This window comes from Opisthocomus hoazin, chromosome 8, assembly GCF_030867145.1.
Source record: "Opisthocomus hoazin isolate bOpiHoa1 chromosome 8, bOpiHoa1.hap1, whole genome shotgun sequence".
NCBI classification, from domain to species: domain Eukaryota; kingdom Metazoa; phylum Chordata; class Aves; order Opisthocomiformes; family Opisthocomidae; genus Opisthocomus; species Opisthocomus hoazin.
The window spans coordinates 61848239-61869957 of NC_134421.1; the positions used below are offsets into that span (position 1 = coordinate 61848239).

The 21719-nt window shown below is 43.2% G+C and overlaps 1 protein-coding gene across 11 annotated transcripts in view; it reads right to left on the reverse strand.

The window, feature by feature from the left end:
* MAGI2 (membrane associated guanylate kinase, WW and PDZ domain containing 2) overlaps positions 1 to 11759 on the reverse strand; it is a 786243-nt gene extending 774484 nt beyond the window's left edge. For 7 of the 11 annotated variants that reach the window (XM_075427760.1, XM_075427753.1, XM_075427751.1 and 4 more), the window contains exon 1: positions 11173 to 11758. In XM_075427760.1, coding sequence (XP_075283875.1) covers positions 11173 to 11473 — 301 coding nt within the window. In that variant the 5' untranslated portion in view covers positions 11474 to 11758. Of the gene's footprint in view, positions 1 to 11172 lie in introns of all 11 variants that reach the window. The other 4 variants (XM_075427755.1, XM_075427752.1, XM_075427763.1 and 1 more) reach the window with 2 other exon arrangements.
* Positions 11760 to 21719: the final 9960 nt, after the last annotated feature.

Here is a 21719-nt window from a genome sequence, read left to right on the forward strand (position 1 = left end):
AGTTTTTAAGAACAATATCTCACAGCCCAGATCAGGAGACCAAAGCTGCGAGGAAGTTTTTACACAGTCCCAGCTTCCCTTCCCACACTCAAAGTCACGGAGCTTGGTGAGGACACCAAAGGTACCTCCCTGCTGGGGGAGTCTGAACAAGATCTTTTTGTAAAGGATTTTTAGAATCTGGAAGCTATTCAGATAGTTTAATAACAAGAGTAATATTAGTGTCTAGAGGGATACATGTGAAGACTTCTGTTTTACTGTCTCGGCTCCAAAGCTCTTTCCCGGCAGCCTCCTCCTCGCTGGCTGGCCAACAACGTGCAGATGCGGAGGGAGGAATTCTGCAGCTCACTGCAACCAGTTCCTACAGCAACTGCTGAGAAAGTTGCTTACTACTTACTAGAAATCTACTTAATATTGACCTGAAAGAACATCATTGGACCCCAGTTGGATCTGCTACATTTCCTAAGAGAAACTGATAACTGCTCTGGTCACATGCAGGACATGCTTTCTCAAATATGAAAAAAAAAAAAAAAACCCCTTCAGTTTCTCCAACTTTTATATTCAGAAACATTAATTTTATTACCCTTAAAACACACACACGGACATGAATCCCTGTAAAGGCAAAGCAGCTGTTATACTTCTGCAAGTCAGATTAACTGTACACAAACCCCTACAATATTTCACACATATTTAAAGGAGACATTTTTAAATTTTATTAGTTCATCTGTTCTGAAGAGCATACATACAGCACATAAGTACCACAAGCATAACATAAAAACTTAACATAAGCATGAATCCAGAAGACCTTTTAATTAATATTTCAATTACTGACTTTTAATTTTAATTAAGAAAACCCAACGTCTTAAATTTATTTTCCCAACAAAACCTCCAGTGCTGTGATGCATTCTTTTCTTGAAATCTTTTACGCTATTTTTACTGGAAAATGACCAAATAGAGTGAGTGTTGAACGTGCTCTTTTTACTGGCTTATCAGAAATTCCAGTAATTCTTCTAGAAGTTTACAGGCAGAAAATGTTCTTCCACAAGTAAATGGAGCAGATAAAAAGAAAAACTAAATTCTTAGGGAAATTTATTCTCCATATACAGTATAGCTAAGGTTTTTTGCACAGGCGTCACTAGCAGTAGCTGTAATGGAAAGACCATGAGACAACAGACCAGCGCTACCAATGATAGAGGCTCTGCATCAGTCAGAACTAGGTATTTTCTCTTAAATCATATTGCTCAACTTTCATTTACTTTACAGCCTCTATCACCAAGATTGAAATACTGTCAATTTGAGTTACAAATCCTACGCTAAAATGATACAGAATATTTCCAATAACTATTACCAAGAAAGTCATTATGGCTAACTGAATATATTGTGAACACTTCCTTACATTGCCATAGAAACTAGAGACTGCCAACTTTAAATTGTCGTGCTAGTTGCTGTAACAAAAAGTAAGTTCCTCTCACCACAAGGTTTGAGACTTTATGCATGAGACAACAAGCAGATGTAACAAACCCACATGGAAAGAGAAATCAGAAATACCAGTGAAACCAGTGGCTGTCAGTGTAATGAACAGGAGTCACAGCACGCCACCTGATACTGCCAAGAGCAGAGGGCATCCCAGCGGAACCGAGCTTCAAGGAGAGCTGCACAAAAGAACAGCGTAGTGGCCGAGCAGGAAATTTGGGGGGTAATTACACTTTACCTAACCAAAGCACGCGGTAGTTTAAATGAAGAAAGTGTTCCCCTCCTGCCTCAATCTGCTACAAGAGTTTGCCTTTGCCACCACCCAAGGATTGCGCTTCCACGGCGGGAGCACCTAGGCGCTCTACTCGCTTATTCAGTCTGCAACAGGACTCTGCAGCACTTTGAAATATAAATGGCTGTTCTTATTAAAATACAAGGACAGAGAATTAAAATATAGTGAGCTTAATTCTTGTTTATACTTACCTACAATTTTGGAAAAGTAAGAGAGGCTTATGTGACATTTATTAACGCAGAATTAGCACAAAGGAATTAGTAAGAAAATAAGAAAATTAGTAAAGAAACTAACACAGTCATTTCATTTCATACTGTTTAAAGAACCAGCCATGTGAATGCAACGCGTTAGAAACTATTCAGTATAACTCATATGGGGTACAAATAGGGCCATTCCCCACTTGTCAGTCCGCGTTTAAAATCAAGCAAACAAAAAATGTGTGCGTTGTAAGAACTTACTTATAAAACGGATGTCCAGGAATGACTGGATGCCCTAATTTTGTTTCCTTTTCAGCTTCTGTAGCATGAATTAGGTGTGGCTTTGTGAAGTGGATATATTTGATTAGAATTATGCAAATTAATTCATGATTGCCATGAAGAAAACAAAGCTGGAAGAATTTTTTTTATTTATTTAAAAAAAAAACAACACCATAAAATGTGCAATTTAACAAATCATATTCCACATTTCATTTTGACAAATGCAAGGACAATGTGAGATATGAAGATACCAAGATTCAATAGGTAAGTAATAAAAGATGACTTGTACCTGTTTCCAGGAGGTATTTCCACTCTGGAATACTAATGCTGCATTAGCACAGGTACACAATTTACTTGCTAGTATACAGTGTGGCAAATTTTGCTCATTATAGTCCTACTACTATTTTCCAGTTGTTCTGCTATTAATAGTGAATCTATTTCTAGTACGTTTCTTTTTCCTGCATACTAAGGACATGATATTTTTTCTGAGTTTTTAAAAACAAACAAACTAACTCACTGTGACCCTGCAGATAGCAAGCCACCTCGATTTTGTCCTCAGTGTCTGACCTAGCAGACTTCCAATGGAAAACTCTGGCACCCCGTATGATAATCTGGGGACTCTGTGAACAATTTCATAATTCTGGGTAATTCAATGAAATGGCTGCCATCACTGGCTATAGGGACTACCATACATTGTCAAGGCTGTGTCATATATCTCCCAGATCAGGGACAATGGGAGACTGTCATACCAGGCTTGCTCCCATCAGAACAGGAATGATCTGGAATCATGGAATGCCAAATTCTGGGTCAAAACAAGTTTCTGCATGCTTTCTGAAGTAAATTCAGGCATAGAGGTAGAAACACCTTACTGGCAGAACAAACTAGTTGGTGCTAATACCCGACCTGAAAGATGCACTACTCGAAAGGGTCAAGGGGAATTCCAGGGACACAGGAAGCAGTGAACAAAGATGCTTCAGTAGTAGAAAACCTGTGGAGCAGACAAGAAAGAAGGACTTTGGTGGCAGGTAGGGCTTCATGGTTTGTAAGAAAGAAAAGGAATATGCGGGAGCTCCTTGAAGTACACTAATCTGAACTAAGGATGATCCAAGACAGACAGAAAAATGTGATATAGAAATGTAAGGAGGCATTATTTCACCTATGGATTTTTTCTGGTAGTGGACATAGCCACTCTGTTTTTTCTGCAAACCATAAAACACATGCATGCTTGTTTTTTAATTCCATTTTCACATGGTCTTGAACACCTTAACTGTAACCCTTGCTTCCCGAGGTCAGAGGTCTGAAAAGAAAGGCACAGAATTACTTAGTGCTTGTGGGCCAGCACGACTTCTGAAGGTCAATGACACCACAACGGCTTGGTACCACAGAGGGAGGATGCAGAAAGTGAGCCTGGGAGGTCAAGGTGCCGCCTCAGCAGCAAGGGACCCAGCATGCTGTTCTGGCATGATGGCAACTAAACACTACCTGGCAAATCTCCATTTTTTGTAGGGCTGTCACACACTTACAAAAGTCATCCTACACAAATATGTGTCATCCAACACAAATACATGTTTCTCCCCCATTTCTCGGGGGCACCATTGTTTTACTCTACTTTGGTGAGAACTTCGGACAGAAACATAGATGCATTTAGAACAACTCAGGATTTCAGTTAAAGAAGAAATACATTTTCTTCATTGGAATGAGTCAGTTGTGGGTATTTTAGAGGGTCAGCTTTAGCCCAGCATGAGATTTCCACATACTCTGAGGAACTAAGACAGAACCAGGAAATGCACATTCCCTATGCCGATTTTCCCTGCACTGGAGAATCTCACCAGAGCTGTACAGTCTCTCTTGAATTTGACGGAACATGTGATTTTTAAACCCAGTAATATCATAGGTTAATAATCTCTGATTTTCTTCCCTGGGACTTTCTCTTTCACATTTCACTTTCTCCACTTTGTTCCGTGTCTTACTTTCCTTCATCTTGAGTTCATGCATTGTGGAAATAATCAAAGACATCCAGGAGAAACATCTGAAGCTGATAAGCAGAGTGAAACAGCATTATTCATATATTACTAATCATAACCTATATATGAATGAGAAGACACCTGGAAGTGTCATGTTGACAGCAACACACTTTTTGATTAAGCTGTCTGGATCCCAGCAATTGTGCTGACTGAGAGTTCAGAAATAATGCATTTGTCGTTCGTTTACACACTGTAAAAAGGGTAAATACATGGCAGATATACACAAACAACAGCCTTCTGTCAACTAAGCTTCTCGTGAAAAGTACAAATTATGGATTGGAGGTTTAAATAAAGGAGACTTTTTAGGCTAATGTTAAAAGAACTGTAAACCATAAGAAAAGTACTGTTTTAGAGATTATCAATTACCAATGAGAATTTTTGCTTGGTTTGGAAATGCTAGATAAAGTTCCTTCTTGTTAAAGCCCTTGCTCTCTCCCTCTTCTCTTGCTTCTGTCTGCTATTCCACTTTCCACTGCAGTAGCTTCAGCCTACAGGGAGAAAGCTATACAAATGGCCAGCGAGGCCATTACACCTTCATACTGGGTAGATTTCCATGAGTTTTAAAGCAAACTGATTTGTAGCAAATTAGGTGTACTGAAGAGATACTGTTGGGATCACAGTCCGTGTGATTGTAGAAAACTCAGTTAAGGCCAGCATTGCAATGACATTCAGCAACAAAAACCAAAGATAGGCACTTTGCTGCTGAAATCAGTACCTTCAAACTCCATGCTGTAGACTGCACCTGCTTGGGTAGGCATCTAGTCAATCTTCTTCTAAAGTTTATGATCATTTTATTTCCTCCTGCAGAATACTGTGCCATACTGCACACTGCTTGGCCACCAGAGTGAACAGGTTGCTTGTAACTATCATTCATATATATATATATGCATCAAAACTTGTATGAAAAGTATTCTAGATTAATACTGTAACCCATAAATATCATTATATATTATCTTACTGTGTAGCACTACTACACAAAGTCTACACACTCTCAACCTACAGGTAAAAAGTCCTACCCACAGCTCTAAAAAAAACAAAACCAACAACAGATCAACAGATGTATATGTAAACTCATATATTTATAAACACATATTATATGTATGGAAGAAAAAAAATTACTTCCAGAATGTTAACACAGTCAAGCAACGGCACTATGTTCTTCGACCCTTGCCTTGATGCTCTCCAGCAAAAAAGAGTTTTCTTTTTTTTTTTTATTTGTTTATACCATTATGAGGAAGAGAAGAACAAGAAACATCTGCTTCTACAACTACAGCAGCACTTTTCTCTCCATCACCCTTTCTAAATCATGGTTATGACCACCTTCTCACATAAATCTCTTCTGAAGGAGCACTTTTTCCATGTATACACCACTTCTTGTATACAAAAAATATAGATGAATAATTTACCAACTCTTTCAAGTCATGAAAGGAGCTCCTCATCTATAAGGAGCAAAGAGAAGATCACGAACACTGAAAGCAAAAGCTCAGAATTCGTATCTGTCATGGAATGCTGAATTAATGCAGGTGAGGTTAGAGGAGGCATGAAATAATTCAGATGCAATTTTACCTCTCATGCCAGTACTTTCCTTTGATGTCAACAGTATCAACAGATGGACAGGTGTGAGATGAACTTTACCATATGAGACTCTACAGAACCAAGCAGAGCACTCTCAATTATTTCATTTCTTCAAGGAAATGATGCACTAACAAAGTCATGGCCCCATCCTTTAATGGCACATTTGTAATTCTCAGAGAAGGAAAAAGACTGATGAATATAATTCTATTGCCAGTGAACACCAAGAGTTCCTGACATGAAACATCACAATCTCTCTGGAGGAGATGGAGAATAACTCACCGGCTACATGAGTCAGAAGTCAGCTTCAATGGTCTTTAAATTAAGACGGACAAGTTCAGAATGACATAAAGTAATGGTAAAAAGAGAACTCTGAATTTAATTTCCGGAGTTAGTAAAATCCTCAGTAGCACAAGTTAAGAAAAAGGAGTAGGTCTGAAGTACAGTTTCTTTTCAAAGACTATCTTTGCATTATACACCAGAAGTGCAATCACACAGGTTTTCATAGTTCTTTGGGTTTTTTTTTTTGCAACATCCTTGTGCGTGGTTTTTTTTTTTTTATTTGGGAAAATCATGCAGCTTTCTATTGTAAAATATTTTTCTTTATATTAGCAAAGAAAGTTTTATTCAACATTCACATCTTGGAAGACAGTATATATTGATACCCAGTAAGAAAAAACACAAGAAGACAATCTGTATGCACAGGGTATTTTAATGAACGTAGAAGAAAATTATTGATGAAATTAAATAACCAATGAAATATCTTAAAAAATATAACTATACACAGGAATATGTGTATGAAAAAGTCTGTAGGAAAATAATAACATTTTAACCAGCTGACATGATATCTACATGTGCAGGGAAAAACTGGAAAACCAAAACATTCCTGTACTTCTCTGTTGAAAGGCTTGTCACAGACTTTAAAAGAAAACAAAACAAAAATAACAGCAAGCTAGGTTTTAATTGCAAAACTCATGGATGAACTCATTAAGGAAAAAAAAAAACAAAGCCACTACAGGGCTACTAAATCCCTGAGCCACAAATCACTGGGTGCTGGGACAGTACTGTCCTGTCCTTCCACTCTTTGCTGGGAAACCACTGTCCCCACTACCAGGAAGAGGACGTGGAGGATGCAGACTTGCAGTCTGCCCAAACACGGCCACTCGTGTGTCCACCCTAGTGAGGGTCCAAATCTTCTCCTGACTGGGAAAGCACTTGCAAGTATGCTCAAGTCCATCAACAGTCAGCAAAACTTCTTAGCATACGCTTACTGTTAAGTAAATTATGACTAAGAAAGTAAAACTGGTTTTAAGTCCCTCCTTACATTATGTGTACGAAATGCCTTTTTTCATAAGGACCTAAAATGGGTTGAAGCTTAAAGTTTGACAATTTAGAGTCAAATTCAAGACTTTAGAAAGTGTCAGTATGAAGTATCAATGTTATTTATATTTCATATGGTCATACCACTAAATACTTCTAAATTAAATTACTCAGTCAGATCACCTGGTTACTTGGTATGTCCAAGTCATTTTCGTTCAGGAAGAGATACATCAGCCAGCAGCTCCAGGACAAAATCTGCTGCAGTGCTCCAGAGTTCTGAAATCCATGTTTTCAGACCATTCACTGGGATTCTGCTGAGGGCATCTGTGGAAGTTTATAACTCTATGCAAAGAATAATGATGCTGATTTATGCAGTACAACTGAGTGGGCCGTTCCTGCAACCCTTCAAACTAAAACCAAAGCTGTATTGGAGTCTGTGCACATCACGGACCTGTGTCACCTGCTGGCGGGAATTACTGGTGAAAGATACTGAGGATCTGAGACAGCAGTGATGAACAGAGAATGGAACTGGAGACAACATTGCCCCTCACGTGACTCTTCCCCGTGTGATTACTTATCCAAATTAGGATGCCTTTCCTTAACACATTGCTACTTTTACAACTACGCATCTGTACATCTGTGGGAACTGTGGGAAGAAGATAGTACTTCATCTAAACTGTTCTGCATGTAAAAACGATCACATTTGAGATTCAGAAGTATTTCTTGCAGAAACAGTAAGGTTCTTCTCTTAATAACCAGAGCAGGTCAGAATGCGCAACATTTGCAAATACACCCGACTAATTTGACTGCTGCACAAAAATACTCCCACTGAAAGCGTATATATCCAAAAAAACATAGGACTTCAGAGGATATCCTGCTATCTTCATTTGATGTTAAGGGCAGCTTTGTCATTGACTTCATCTGGGCTAAGGCTTCACCCCATGTGTTTTAAGAGAACCTCTGTGATTCTGCCAACAGTAGCACAGTAAGTGACTCACAAAAAAAAAAACTAACAAAAAAACCCAAACAGGAAATAGTCTCCAAGGAATATTTCTCTGTGGACTCTTACAAGATTAAAAAATAATAATAATGGTTCTTACGATCTCTTCTCCCCATGCAAAACCAGGCAATAATTTCCTGCATGAAAACATTATTTACTGGGTCTCATACTTAGGAGAGTTCTATGTCGGATCATATCGTGGAACTGCTAATTAGCTTCTCATGATATTTACTCCTCCTGATGATATACAGCAACTCCTACATTATATGATTGTTTTTCCTAAGTTAATATTTTTAGCTCAAGATGTTCAGCTCACTTAAAACAGCAATATTCCATCATACTTTGTTAAAGAAGTACTTCACCTCATAATAAAAGATGAAGTATTTCACTCCTTATTTTGAAGGGGGGGGGTATTTAATCAAATACAACTTAATGAAAAATCATGAAAGCACCTTTATTTTCTATACTTCAAAACAGTTAAACTAATTCCTGTAAACTCAATTAGCCATTCCCTGATTTCATCTACAAGTGAATTTTCACTGCTGAATTACCAAAACTTTCAAACAAGAGAAATACTAACAGCCTCTTCAGGATCACGTTATAAATAGTCATGTCCTACCTCCACATTTCTCTCTCTGACTTCATCCCTAGGCAGCATTGAAGAAGCAGCTACAGTCACATGGTGCATTCAAGGTCATGCTACTCTAATTTACAGCGATATCATTGATAAACTATGCAGAAAAAATGATAATGGAGTAATTAACCTTGTTGCAGCACACTAAAGGTGTTTTGTAATTATAAAGGAGAACAAAAGTTACAAAAACATATAAAGATTTTATTGCCCAGCTTTTTCTCTCCTACACACTGCTGCAAAGTACTGTTGGGGAATAGTAATTTGTTACTGTAACGTAGATGCCTGCTGTCTGTGCTTTGTAACCAAGGGGCGCAGACTGAATTACACTGAGGGAGGAGTCAGGTGGTATAAGACACAAACCATTGACCTTTTTTTTTAAGAATAGGAAGCTGGATCCAGAAGGCCTCCCCCTTTGGCGAAGCAAAGGATGCTGGAGCCCAATAAAGATCATTCCAGCCAGGAACTCTCAGCCCAAGAATCTATGCAGAACTGTCATTTCCAAACACAGAAGCATCTGGCCAGTGCTTTGAGGACTCACATCAAGAGTAGTGTGCTAACATCCTGAAGTAAAACTCCTCAGAGGTATATTTATAAACTAGGCAAAATTTAGAATTCATCCTCCACGTCTCATTCAAGAAATCCACAGACTAAAAGCCTGACTAATGTCCCTAATTCATATATGACAGGTATCTTTATTAAGGGTGCACACATTAATGAATCACTGGTGATTGCTTTGACTTAAAGAGAAATGTTAGTAAAACAGTGAAGAGGTGGGACACAGACTGTTTCACGTAGTAAACAAACGTAACCTTAACTTGGCATTACTGCAAAGCAGCTATAGGATTTCTGCAAAGAATAAAAGTAAGACTTCAAATAACTTAGCAGGCAATGTACCCTTATCTTCTTGACACTTCTACTGCTGCTTCTTTTTGAATCCCATCACAGTAAGACCACTGACACTGAAACTACTGATAGAAAGAGGAAACTACAGAGCAGGTTGCCTGGAGTTCAGGTACCCAGAGATGACACTATACCGCAAGACAGAATCCGTTATGCCCCTTTCTGATCCTCACTTATCACATAAACTATTGCGTCTCGCTGCATTGCCTGACTATCAAGATATGACCTACAACACATTGCACAACTTACCCAAAAGGAGAAACAGAAAAATCCCAGATCATACCTTTATTTAGAGGTTTGACCTTAGCTAGATAGCTGAATATATCCTAAAGTACATTCTGCAGGCCTGAGTGAAAGTCACATTCTTTCTACTGATTCTGCCACGTTTGGACAAACTTGTAACTGGCCTATCTTTGAAGCATCCAGGAGTATCACGAATGCCGCTTCAAACAACAAACCGCCAGTTACAGCGGGGAAGTTCAGTTACAAAACTACACCAGATGTCAGAGGAACTCTCCCCCCGTGCGCCCTCTGAGCAAAGCCCCCCGGCCGCGGCTGCAGAGCGCGACGGCCCCTGGCACCCGGCACCCAACCCCCCGCCGCAGGGACCCCCCGTTCCCAGCGCCCGACCCCCGCCCGGCTGCAAGGCGAGGGCGGGCAGGGCGCCTACACCCGGGCTGCAGCTCCCGCGTCCCGGGAGCGCCCGCAGCCTCGGCTGCCGGGGCAGGTCCCAGCTCCCGAAACGCTGCCGGGGAGCGGACACCTCCTGCGAGCGCCCGGCTGCTCTCACTCAGCGTAGTTCAAAGAGGACAAACACGCCAACAGCATCTGCGGCGTCTCCTCTCTGCTGACTTTCCTGGAAACGCATTAACCTACTGGAGTACTCCAAAAATAAATACGAGCAGGAGAGGAGAGGCAAAACTAGACGCTTCTCCCAAAAGTTTCTCCCCGCTGCTCCCTCCCACTTCTCCCGAGGTCCCCGTTCCCTCGGATGAGGCGATCGTTTTCGCCATGGACCAAGCCAGCGCCTTCTCCGCTAACGGCACCGAGGAGATGCTGAAGCCGCCCTTCATGCCGCTCGGGAGGGAGCCGGCGCGCCGCGGCGAGCCCCTGGCCCCAGGCCCGGCCGCCCGGACCGAAGCAGAGCCAAGGGCGAGCCCCGCGCCGCCGCACCGCCCCCCATCCCCTTCCAGGGCCCGGCGGGGCGGGGGTCGGCTGGGGGCCGCGGAGGGGGGGTGGGGGGCTGCCCGGCACCGCCCCCCCCCCGCCGCGGCATGGCGAAGCGCTGCCACTGACGCACATTTAATTCGCCCGGCTGCGGGCACCGCCGCTCGCATCCTCCGCGGGGACCGGGGCGGGGGGCGGCTCCGGCGGGGAGGGGGAAAGTCAAACTGCAGCAACAAAGTTGCTGCCCCCCCGGCCCCCCACCCCAGCCCCCGGGGGAAGGGGGCGGCGGCGGAGCGGGGGACCCGTCCCCGCCTTACCTTGCTTGACGCACTTGAGCCGGATGGGGTCCTTGCAGTGCTTGATCACGGCCAGCACATCCCTGGTGGTGAGCCCGGCCACGGGGGTCTCGTTCACCTCCAGCAGCAGCTCCTCCGGCACTAACTTGCTGCCGCCCTCATAGGCCACCTTGCCGGGCTTCACCTCCCCCAGGTAGGGGAACTGCCCGTTCTCGGCGCCCCCCTTCAGCTCGAAGCCCAGCTGCCCCTCCGGGTTCCTCACGATCACGATCTCGTGGACTCGGCTCGTCCAGTGACTTTTCTTCTTCAAGCCCTTGGACATTGCCGTGGGGATGCTCTGCCCGACTCCCTCCCTGCGCTCCGTCCTTCTTCCCTCACCCCCGCCTCCCCGGGGCAGGCTCGGGGCGGGCGGGGAGCGGCTGCTGCCGGCCGGCGGGAGGGAGGCAGGGCTCGGCGGCTGGGTCGGGAGCGCCTCTCTGCCCTCTCCGTCCGGCTCTAGCTGATATCCATGGCAGCCGCGGCGGCCGGGACCCTGCCTGTGCGGGGACGTACGAGTTGTAGAGAAACTGACGGCGGGCAAGGAGGGAGGGAGGCGGGGAGGGAGGGGACGGCCGCGGCGGGGGGAGGCGGAGGAGGAGGCGGAGAGGAGGAGGAGGAGGAGGGCTGTCGGTGTCGGGCGCTGCCTCACCGCTCCCGCCTCGCCTGACCCGGTAGTGAAGGCCGAGAGGGAGGGTGCCTGGCACGGTCGGCAGAAGGCGGAGAGCGGCCCGGGAGGGGGGGGAAGGCTCCCGGCGGGGAAAGCGGCGACCCCAGCCCGGCTCCCCCGCTCCCGCCGCCCGGCCCCGGCCGAGAGGAGGCGCCCGGGGACAAGATGGCGGGGGGGGCCGGCTGGCTGCCGGGGCGCCTCCGGGCGGGGCGGGCCGGCCCGGCGGCGACCGGAGCGTGTGACGGGGCCCCGCCGCAGTGGTGGGCCCGCCGGGGGCTGGGCGGGCTGCCCGCGGTGGGGACGAGGATCGCTGCGGTGCTGCGGTAGCGCTGCTCAGGGCGCGGAAGGGGGCAGCGGCCGGCTTGGCGGAGCTGGGCGTTGGCAGGGCGGCTCCCTCCGTCCCGCGCTGCAGTTTGCGGGGCTGTGCGCGGGCACGGCGATTAAGACTGGGTGCTGCGCCCGCAGGAGGCGGCGCCCGTAGCTGGGATGGGTGTCGCACCCGAAGGGGGTGTCAGGGAGGGGGGCGGTTGTTTCTGTGACATCTACCTGGGGTCACTCGCCAGATGTTCACCACCCTCACCACACCGCCCACCCTCGCTGCTCCTCGGCCTGAAGCCCCCAATGGCCTCCGCGGCCAACGACCGACGTTTCCAGCCTGCCCAGCTTCGCTCTGCCCGAGCAGGGGGGTGCGCTGCGTTCGGCGGCCGGTGCTGGCACCCGCTGCCCCGTCACCAGCGCTGTCACACGCCTGGCACCCGCTCCAGCCGCCGAGTGCGGCGGTCGGCGTGTCTCTCAGAGAAGCCTGCCTTGCCGAGAGAAATAGTTTCCATCCGAGACTGACAAAACGCGGGCAGAGGAACCTCGGACTTGGCGAAGCGTGGCGTCGGCTCCCGCGGGGTACGGGAGAGGAGGATCCGTGGAGGCGGGGGTCTGCGGTCAGGGTACCGCGTGGGGGGAAGGTGGGCGACATGTAGCATGTGTTACGGCACGTGATAGGAAGCTGGACAGATATGTTTGAAATTTCAATTAAAGTGACTCCACAATGAAATTTTTCACAAACTGTATTGCTGTTTTCTCTCTAGGTTCCTATGGAAACAGGCCTTTATGCAGTCACGCTTGGCTGTGTCTCCTTTACTTCTCCAATAACTTTTGAAGTTGTTGGGCAGTTTCACCCAAATCCGTCTCAAATATAATTATTGCATGAAAATAGGCAGCTGGGTAGGGCTGAGAGATCCTGTCCCAAAGGCTGTAACGTGAACTTGCCTCTTATTAAACAGTGATCCACATGGTTGAGAGACCATATAAATGTCTTGGTAATTAGAAAAGTTTCAATTACAGCTCATTATCAGCCTCAGTATAAGCCTGTGGGAAACTAGCGTTCTTCAGTGCATGTTCTACCAGAATTACTTGTTGAACCCCCTCCTGGACTCAGAGGTGGAATAGGCACATGCAGAGGGGAAGAAAGAGATGAGAAATTACCGAAGTCTGTATCCTGGGGATTGTTTCACCTGCTTTGCTGTGGGGGCCTGGCCAGTGGTGCAAAGCTCTGTATGTGAGGGGCTTCACAAAAGTGGGATTAAAGAATAAAAACAGCAAAACCGAGACCCCACAAAAACTGGAAATAAGAAATCCATAAGCACGGACAGCTGAAGATGGGAGGGGAACTGGAACGGCGCTTTGACTGGAAGATACTAAGAGGTTTTCAGTTGTTGCTAAATAACTTAATGTTCCCCACAGTATGCATACAACACGATGGCATCTGCCAAAAATACAGCTTTAAAAAACATGTTGGGAAATATGTGTCATTAATGTTTGAAATATTCCTACGAGATGGGGAAAGGGAATCCTCTGGGTGCTGTTTTCCTGTTTCTTAGGAGTCTCTGATAGTTCTTAGGTAGTTTTTAAAGTGTCCGTTACCAGTTTAAGTCAGATAACATTAACAGTAGGTAGTAGGTGGTTGCCTTGTTAAATAATTTGCGGCACTAACTCCCGTTTTAAAGGGTCTACAAGTCAGAGCATTTCTCATTTAACGTGTGTTGTGGACAAATCCAGCTGAATGAACTCTTCGTTTCTAACTGATTTAGACAGTTGTATTAATCTAAAATAATACTGTGTGGAGCTGATGGAGGTGGTGGTACGTAGGGAGATCGGTTACAGTTGCGTCAACTTTGCCTTCTGAAGGTGGGCAGCAGTGTGAGCCAGACCCCAGCATGGGCACCCACGTCTTGGGGGGGGGGGGGGGGGATAGATGGAAAGAGCCTTAGCAGGTTTCCCCAAGCAGAGCCGCATGTTAGTGGATCTTCATACCAGGAAAGGATGGCAGTTTTCAGGTGTAGAGGCAAACAAATGGTGAGTGGATGGCAGGTCATACGAGTTAAGATGAGGATAGAGGGAAGGATGGCAGAGGGATATGGTAGTTCTCTGCAGCATTCTGTTGCAGTGGGGATGAGTTTTTAGAGTTTGGGATTGCATGTGTGTGGATAAAGCCTCGGCACCATATCATTGCTGGTTGATGTTCTCGGGGTTTAGGGCAGTAAGGACACTGATGGAAATGCATAGTTGGTCTTCTATTTGAAAATATATTGTGGGGAAATTAAACCTCATGTGAGGCCCTTTTGCAGCAGCTACACTCTTGTTTCAAAATATTGTTTCATTTTTACGGTGATAGATGGGTAGCTGTAAAACAAGATTCTCCTTATGGCACTGACAGAGTAAATGTGCCAGCACGTGGCTGAGGGGTGAGTTTGCAGATTTTCTGCCTGGCCCCTGAAGAGCCTGAAAAGGACTTTCTGACTTGCCGAGGTCTTTCTGTTAGTCCCTTCCATTGGGTTTCATCCCAGGAGGGCATGAACTGGTCCAGAGTGTGAATACAGGGGTATCTAACACAAGGGATTTCCCATGGGTAAAAGTAACAATAGCACATAATGAAACACCTTCACCAAATACAACACAAGTGCCTTCTGTTATTCCTTTAAATCTGGTTCACAGGAACCAGTAAGTCACTGTACTTTTGGGAATAAAGTTGAGCACATGAGCAAGCTAGAGTGTGAGACTTCAGTAAATAAATGTATTTTGTAGCTGGAAAGTAATCTGTCCTACTGTAACACTATGGATTCAGTAAAAAAGTAACTGAATTCTGTCTGTATTTTCAGTATGCACCATTTTTGGGTAAGTGAATTCCTCAAGTAGAAAATGATGTATTGCATGTGCCAAAGGGGGAAAAAAGGAAAATATTATCCACTATTATTTATGCAGGAATGGAGCTGTCTTCCTTGTAATTGTGTTTGTAACGTTGGACTTGAACTCAGAAGAAGTTACATTTCTGTCTTTGGCACATGCTTCTTGTGTGACCAGATGCTGACTACATGACATTGCCATCTCTTATTTTTTCCATTTTAGTGTGGGCATAATCCCTCTTTTCTCTCACAGTTTTCTATTTAGTTACCCGACAGCCTTATTCTCACGTGAGGCTGCTCGACCCTACAACAGGACATATATTCATCTAGGTCTTGGGCAGAATTCAGATGTTTAAATCCGAATTCACAAAAATTTTGCCTATGTCCTTAGATGGCTAAGAAGATGTAATAGCTAATCTTCCCACAAGTGGAGCTCCAGAGTGTCTTAGCTGCTTGCACGGTCTTCTGCTGGGAGTTTTACATGTTCTCCTTGGGATTCTGAGAATGTTCTTAAGTCCTGTCTTTCTCTGGGTAAAAATTTCAAATTCCTAATCTGTGCAGTTGCATATTTTAGCAAAAATTCTCTAAAAGCTTGTTGTGATACTGACTACTGCCACTCACATATTTTATGAGCCTAGTTTTATTGTTATGAGCTTTGTATTGTTACTAATATAATCCTGTTTTATTTTCTAGCTTCAGATTTTGGGAACTTTTGCTACAGAAAGGCTAAAACCTCAGGCTATTTAACTAAAACCTCATTTCCCAAGTCCTCCACATTCTGAAAGCTTTGATACAAAAATTCACGGTATATTTTACTACAGAGCCAAAGAAGGATTTTTGTTTGGTTTTTTTAAGTCTTAGACGAAAAAATTCCATAGTTTTTGCCATTGGTGCTTCAAAATATACTGTTACTTAAATGTAGACTTTAAAACTTTGTAAAATGTATGTCTGGTTAGAATAGAAAGCGATGGGAAATACTGAGCTTTCTCAACCCATTAGAGGATTCCTGTTGTGGCAGTAGCTCTTGCAGAGGGCAAACCTGATTGCTTCTGAATATGAAGAAAATAGTCTGCATGCCTGTACTGAAAAATAAGTGCAGCCTTTGGGAGTGGAGGACAAATTAAAGACAGGAGTTGATCTAAATAGACTCCTTACAAGGAGTCTATAAGATTGTAGGAGACATTTTATTCTCTGCTGATCATCTCTGTACTGGTGTTTGTTTTAAAAGTGATCTTTTCCAGTGTCCTTTCTCTCTTTCCTTATCAAACCTCAGTATGATACGCTTCCTGTGCTGCTCTTGCTGGCTGCTCATGAGGCGATTAAGGTGAGATACAGAAAACTTGTTGGAGGTCAAAAACTTCCCCAGGGACAAAGTTCTGGGAGACAGGCTGTCAAAATAAATTTGGTAAGAGCTGTTAAAATGTACAAGTGATGGCCTCTTTCCACAGAAATGCAAGTTTAGATTACATCCCAGTAAATACCCGCAGTACGAGACAGAAGAAAACAGAAACAAAACTGCACAGAATACCCTATCAGAAAATAATCCTTTAAATTTGGCCCAATACTAGAAAGATAGCAAACCTACAAACATCTGTTACTGGGAATGGAAAGAGAAGTGTGAGGCTCGCACAGTGAATTACTGCTGCCGAGATCCTCACAGCACATAGCCCTGTGATGGCTGGGATGCTGAAAAATACCAAGTGAAGTGGCTGGGCTTGGAATGACGACTTCTCCACCTCCGTGGCACCGGTTTGTGCACTCGCTAGCTTAAATTGCCCTGTACCCACTGGTAAGCCTCATCGGATAGCACTGGGGTATTACTGCATTGACTGATATGGATTAGCCTGTGTCTTACACTGAATTTGAATTTCTAATACCATAATTTTCCATTATAATATTTAGTATTCAGTGATTTATTTCACAATTGAGGTATCTATAAAAAGTAAGTTATCACTCTTATATGATGATATCTTAGATTAACAAACTACAAAATACCTATTCTCTGAATTCTGTCTTCCTTGTTGCATTTTCATTTCCCTTGGATTAGACTGAAATGAGGCTTTCCTCTTTCATGTCTGTAATCAGTTTCATTTTATGTTTCATATGAACTAACAGTGCTGCTGTGATCGATCTCACAGCATAGCTGGGAAAGAAGATGAATATTTTATGAACTTATAAAAGATAAAATGAAAGCATATTATTCCAGGGATGTGTTGTTCATGTTCTACATAAAACTGTGACAGCATGTCCATTCAGAACCTTATTTGCACATCTCTCTCATCAATTTGAGAGGAATCAGCTTTTTATGTGAAAGGTCTGCTTAATTTGATTGCAAAGACTTTTTTGTCATGAAAATTTATAAATACTTCTGAAGTTAGAAGTAGCATATTTTCACACGGACATCACCATGGAAATTTATAAAAGGTTACATGTTTTTAAATACATTTCCATAAATATTAAAGCATGGTGCACTGAGGAGTTTAGAGAAAATGGCTCTGCAGAAACTCCCCAATGCTTGTCACTGCTTAGAGGCGGAGCGTGAGCAAAACTGCGTAGGAAAGATTTACACCTCAGTCAAATTACCGCTTCAGCGCAAGTGGTGCCGAAGCACTGAACTGGCCAAATTCTCAACTCTTTTACCTTAGTAAGCCTGAAGCTTTAGAGAACTTAGTTGGGTAAGAACTGTGTCTTATTTCCATTGCTTTACTAACCTTTTAAATTCAACAGAGTTGCTGACTTGTGCTGCCCAATGACAGCTGGAGGGGCAGGATCGAGATCTTAGTTCAAGATTTTTGCTCCTGTAAATTAAGTCATAGAATCATAGAAAAGTTTGGGTTGGGAAGGACCTTTAAAGGTCATCTAGTCCAACTTCCCTGCAATGAGCAGGGACATCTTCAACTAGATCAGGTTGCTCAGAGCCCCGTCCAACCTGGCCTTGAATGTTTCCCAGGATGGGGCACTGACCACCTCTCTGGGCAACCTGTTCCAGTGCCTCACTGCCCTCATTGTAAAAAATTTCTTCCTTATATCTAATCTAAATCTACCCTCTTTCAGTCTAAAGCCACTACCCCTTGTCCTATCACTACAGGCCTTTGTAAAATGTCCCTCTCCATCTTTCTTGTAGGCCCCCTTTATGTACTGGAAGGCCACAATAAGGTCTCCCCAGAGCCACCTTTTCCCCAGACTGAACAAACGCAATTCGTTCAGCCTGTCCTCATAGGACAGGTGTTCCAGCCCTCTGATCATTTTTGTGGCCTCCTCTGGACCTGTTCCAACAGGCCCATGTCTGTCCTGTGCTGAGGGCTCCAGAGCTGGATGCAGGACCCCCGGGTAGGTCTCACCAGAGAGGAGTAGGGGGGCAGAATCCCCTCCCTCGCCCTGCTGGCCACGCTGCTGGGGATGCAGCCCAGGGTACGGTTGACCTTCTGGGCTGCGAGTGTACATTGTCAACTCATGTCCAGCTTTTTATCCACCAAGGTCAAGTCCACAGTCTCCAGGATTATTTGAGGCTCGACCACAGAACCCCAGGTTACCCCGGGGAAAATTCCCAGATAGGCACTTGCATTAAATTTGAGGAAAGAAGTGTGCCCCACCCTCATGAAGCAAGACAGGCACAATTTAGTTCTTACTGCGCTCAGTTGCGAGATTTGTGTTGAACACATAGAATATAAAAATAGATAAAGTTTTAAAAGTCAAATTATTCTGATTTTGTCTTTGGAAATGTATTTGCTAGTGCTGGGAGGAAAAGATACTTAACTTTATCATTGCCTTATATGATAGCTGGAAATGAAAGAAATACTATGTTCGCTAGATTCGCATAGGTGTTGAATTTTTATCACTATTCAAAGGGAAAAAGCTTCTTACTAACTGACTGTGCCGTTAGAAACACACGTGGAAAAGAAACACTGCACGAGCAATTAGATTATTTTGGAAATTTCCTGCAGATTATTTAATTAATCTGAGATACTTCATTCAAGGACAAGCATATTAGTTTTCTTTTGCCTAGATAATGTTGGAGCTCTCATAATCTTCATGCCATGATGGTATTTTGTTTGCATAAGGATTCTTTATTTGCAAGCCTTATTCTTTCTTGTCATAGCCAGGGTCTGGGTTGCTGTATCTGAAGACACTTACTCTTTTGTCCCTTTCAGCTAATGATGTATGAATTGGTGCCTCCAGTCCACAGTTCTGCTGTTGCAATATGATGTCCCTCACTCCATTGTTTTTCACCCCTAAGTTAATAAAGAGGAATTGGAATGAGCATGAACATACCGTCAGGTAAACAAAGAGAGATTTTAAAATGATTTTTTTAATAGGTTGAAGAGGAAGAGGGAAAGAACTACTGTCGTCAGAAAGAACTTTAAAAAGAGTGAAATGGCTTCCCCAAGACACCGTGATATATATTGATTTGGGACGTGTCTTGTTTTCACTTTAGCCTTCAAATGGAATGATCTTCTAGGCAGATGTTACTTGCATTTCTCATAGGACTTCTGCTATCACCACGAGCTTTCTGCTATGCAGTTACATCATAAGAGAGGGTTTACACTCTGAACAGTTTCTAATCCAAATGTCATGGGTAATATGGGTAAAAGCTGGCAGGATCACATAGCTCCAAGATAATTTTCTGAGGATTCAACAGGAGTTGAGGGTTTGGAAGGTTGTGCAGGTTCTGCAGTGAGGAGTCTCCATCTTTGCAGGCACTTAAAACCCGATGAGGCTCAGCCCTGAGCAACCTGCTCTACTTGACCTTGCTCTGAGCAGGAGTTTGGACTCGGTGATCCTCAGAGGTCCTGTCCGACCTCAACATTTCACTGATTCTGTGTGATTGTGTTAGCAGAAGAGTCAACCAGACCTAAGTCTCTGGAGTCTTATGGCATAACTGTTCATTGAACCACATCATCTTTGCCATAAATTTGTACAAAACCAATATTGTTATGGATAGAAACCAGTTCTGCAATTATTAGATTCAGTAGTACTTCTTCATACCAATTGTCCCATTGACTTAGATATTAAATTGACTTCTGAGCACCTCTTGACCTGAAGGTTAAGCTGTTTATATGCAATTCAATTTAAAAACTAATTGGCACTATTAAGACATTTCTTTCAAACCCAGATTAATATCCCTCTTAATTTCCAGACCTAGGAGCGCTGAATGAATTAATGATGTATTAACTGGGTTAATATATTCGCATTCCTGAAGTAGTAAATGGGTGCAACTGGTGTTAGTTCAGCTGCTCTCAGATTGGAACTGATCTCTCGCAATGATGAGGGAAAATGGCAAATTATTCCTTTGACAGGATTTTGTCTCTTGTGGGATACAGTTTAGAAAGGAGTGGTGGAAATAGACTAAAATGTTGCATCATCCTATGTGGGTAAACTAATAATCAATTATTTTTTTACTTCTTTATGGGAGGTCTCAGTAGCTGAAACCAAATTTTTGGTGGGCCCCACATGCTGCTGTATTTAATGTCTGGCTGAAATGTGTATGCGTTTTTGCATGTCAATGGAAAAAATCTGACCTTGCTGCTTGCACTTTAAAAATGAGTGCTTCACTGGCAGCTGTTTCCCTGCACTACTGGTGTGAGAAAAAGAGTGACCTACTCAATTACCAGTATTGCTTTCTGAAGTACTTCAGTGTTTTCCTGATATCGCTCCCTCAGTTTTGGTATTTAGTAATCTCAGGATGCTCTTCTTTAAAAATATATACAGGTTTCCACCTGCAGATTTTGTGTATGCATTGAGCTTTCTAAAGCAATTCTGAACACTGTTCTACCTTGGCTCCTACTGAAGTCCATCAGTCTTAGCGTTGTCTTCAAGATAAATAGTTAAGATTTTTTTTTTTATCCTTTTTGTATACAAAAAACCACTGGAAGTTATTGCTTTTGAATTGTACCCTTGCAAAATCTAAGACATTCATTTTTAAACTAATATCTTCTGAAGTTAGCCAGCTTATTTTTTAAACAATTAAATCCACAGCAAATAAAGAATCAGACTAGAGTTTTCATAGTGTTTTTATTACAGGAAGACATTCTGAAGGACACATTTTCAGTCACTGCAAAAGAGTAAGAAGGCATCTTGTTTCTTAGATAGCAGTAACCAAACATAAAAAATAGGTCAAAGTTGAACCTTTTCAAGGCTAGTTTGGTTTTCATGTATTTAGAGAAAATAGGCAAATTTTGTGTCTATTCCACCCAAAAAGAGCAAGTAAAATCATTTACACACCTTCTTCTTAGTGTAAATATGGTAGTATTTAACTCCACTGAATTGATTTGTATAGCATGTAAGTTATAATTAATTATCAAAACAAAGTCTGTGTTAATATTAATGGACTCACTTTAATCCTAGTGGAAGAAAGAGTTAAAAATTAAACTTGAATTTCCATTCTTAATGATTTATTTTGAACTTCAGTTTTCTGCTGTATGTGCATGCATGCCTCAGTTTACCTTTAGTTTGACACTTGTGCGTTATCCCTGAGTAGTTATAAGATTAGTTTGTCATCTGAAAAATGGGTGATTTTCTAGGGTGATTGCTGGAGGTGTAGAAGGCAACATAATTTTTTTTGCTTCCGTCTGACAAAGAATGTAACTGCTTAAATTTTTTTTTATTCTGAATCACAGACTTTTTTTTTAAGTTTCTAGATATTATGATTCAAGCAGCAACTTTAACTGTTATGAGTGCTTACTCTT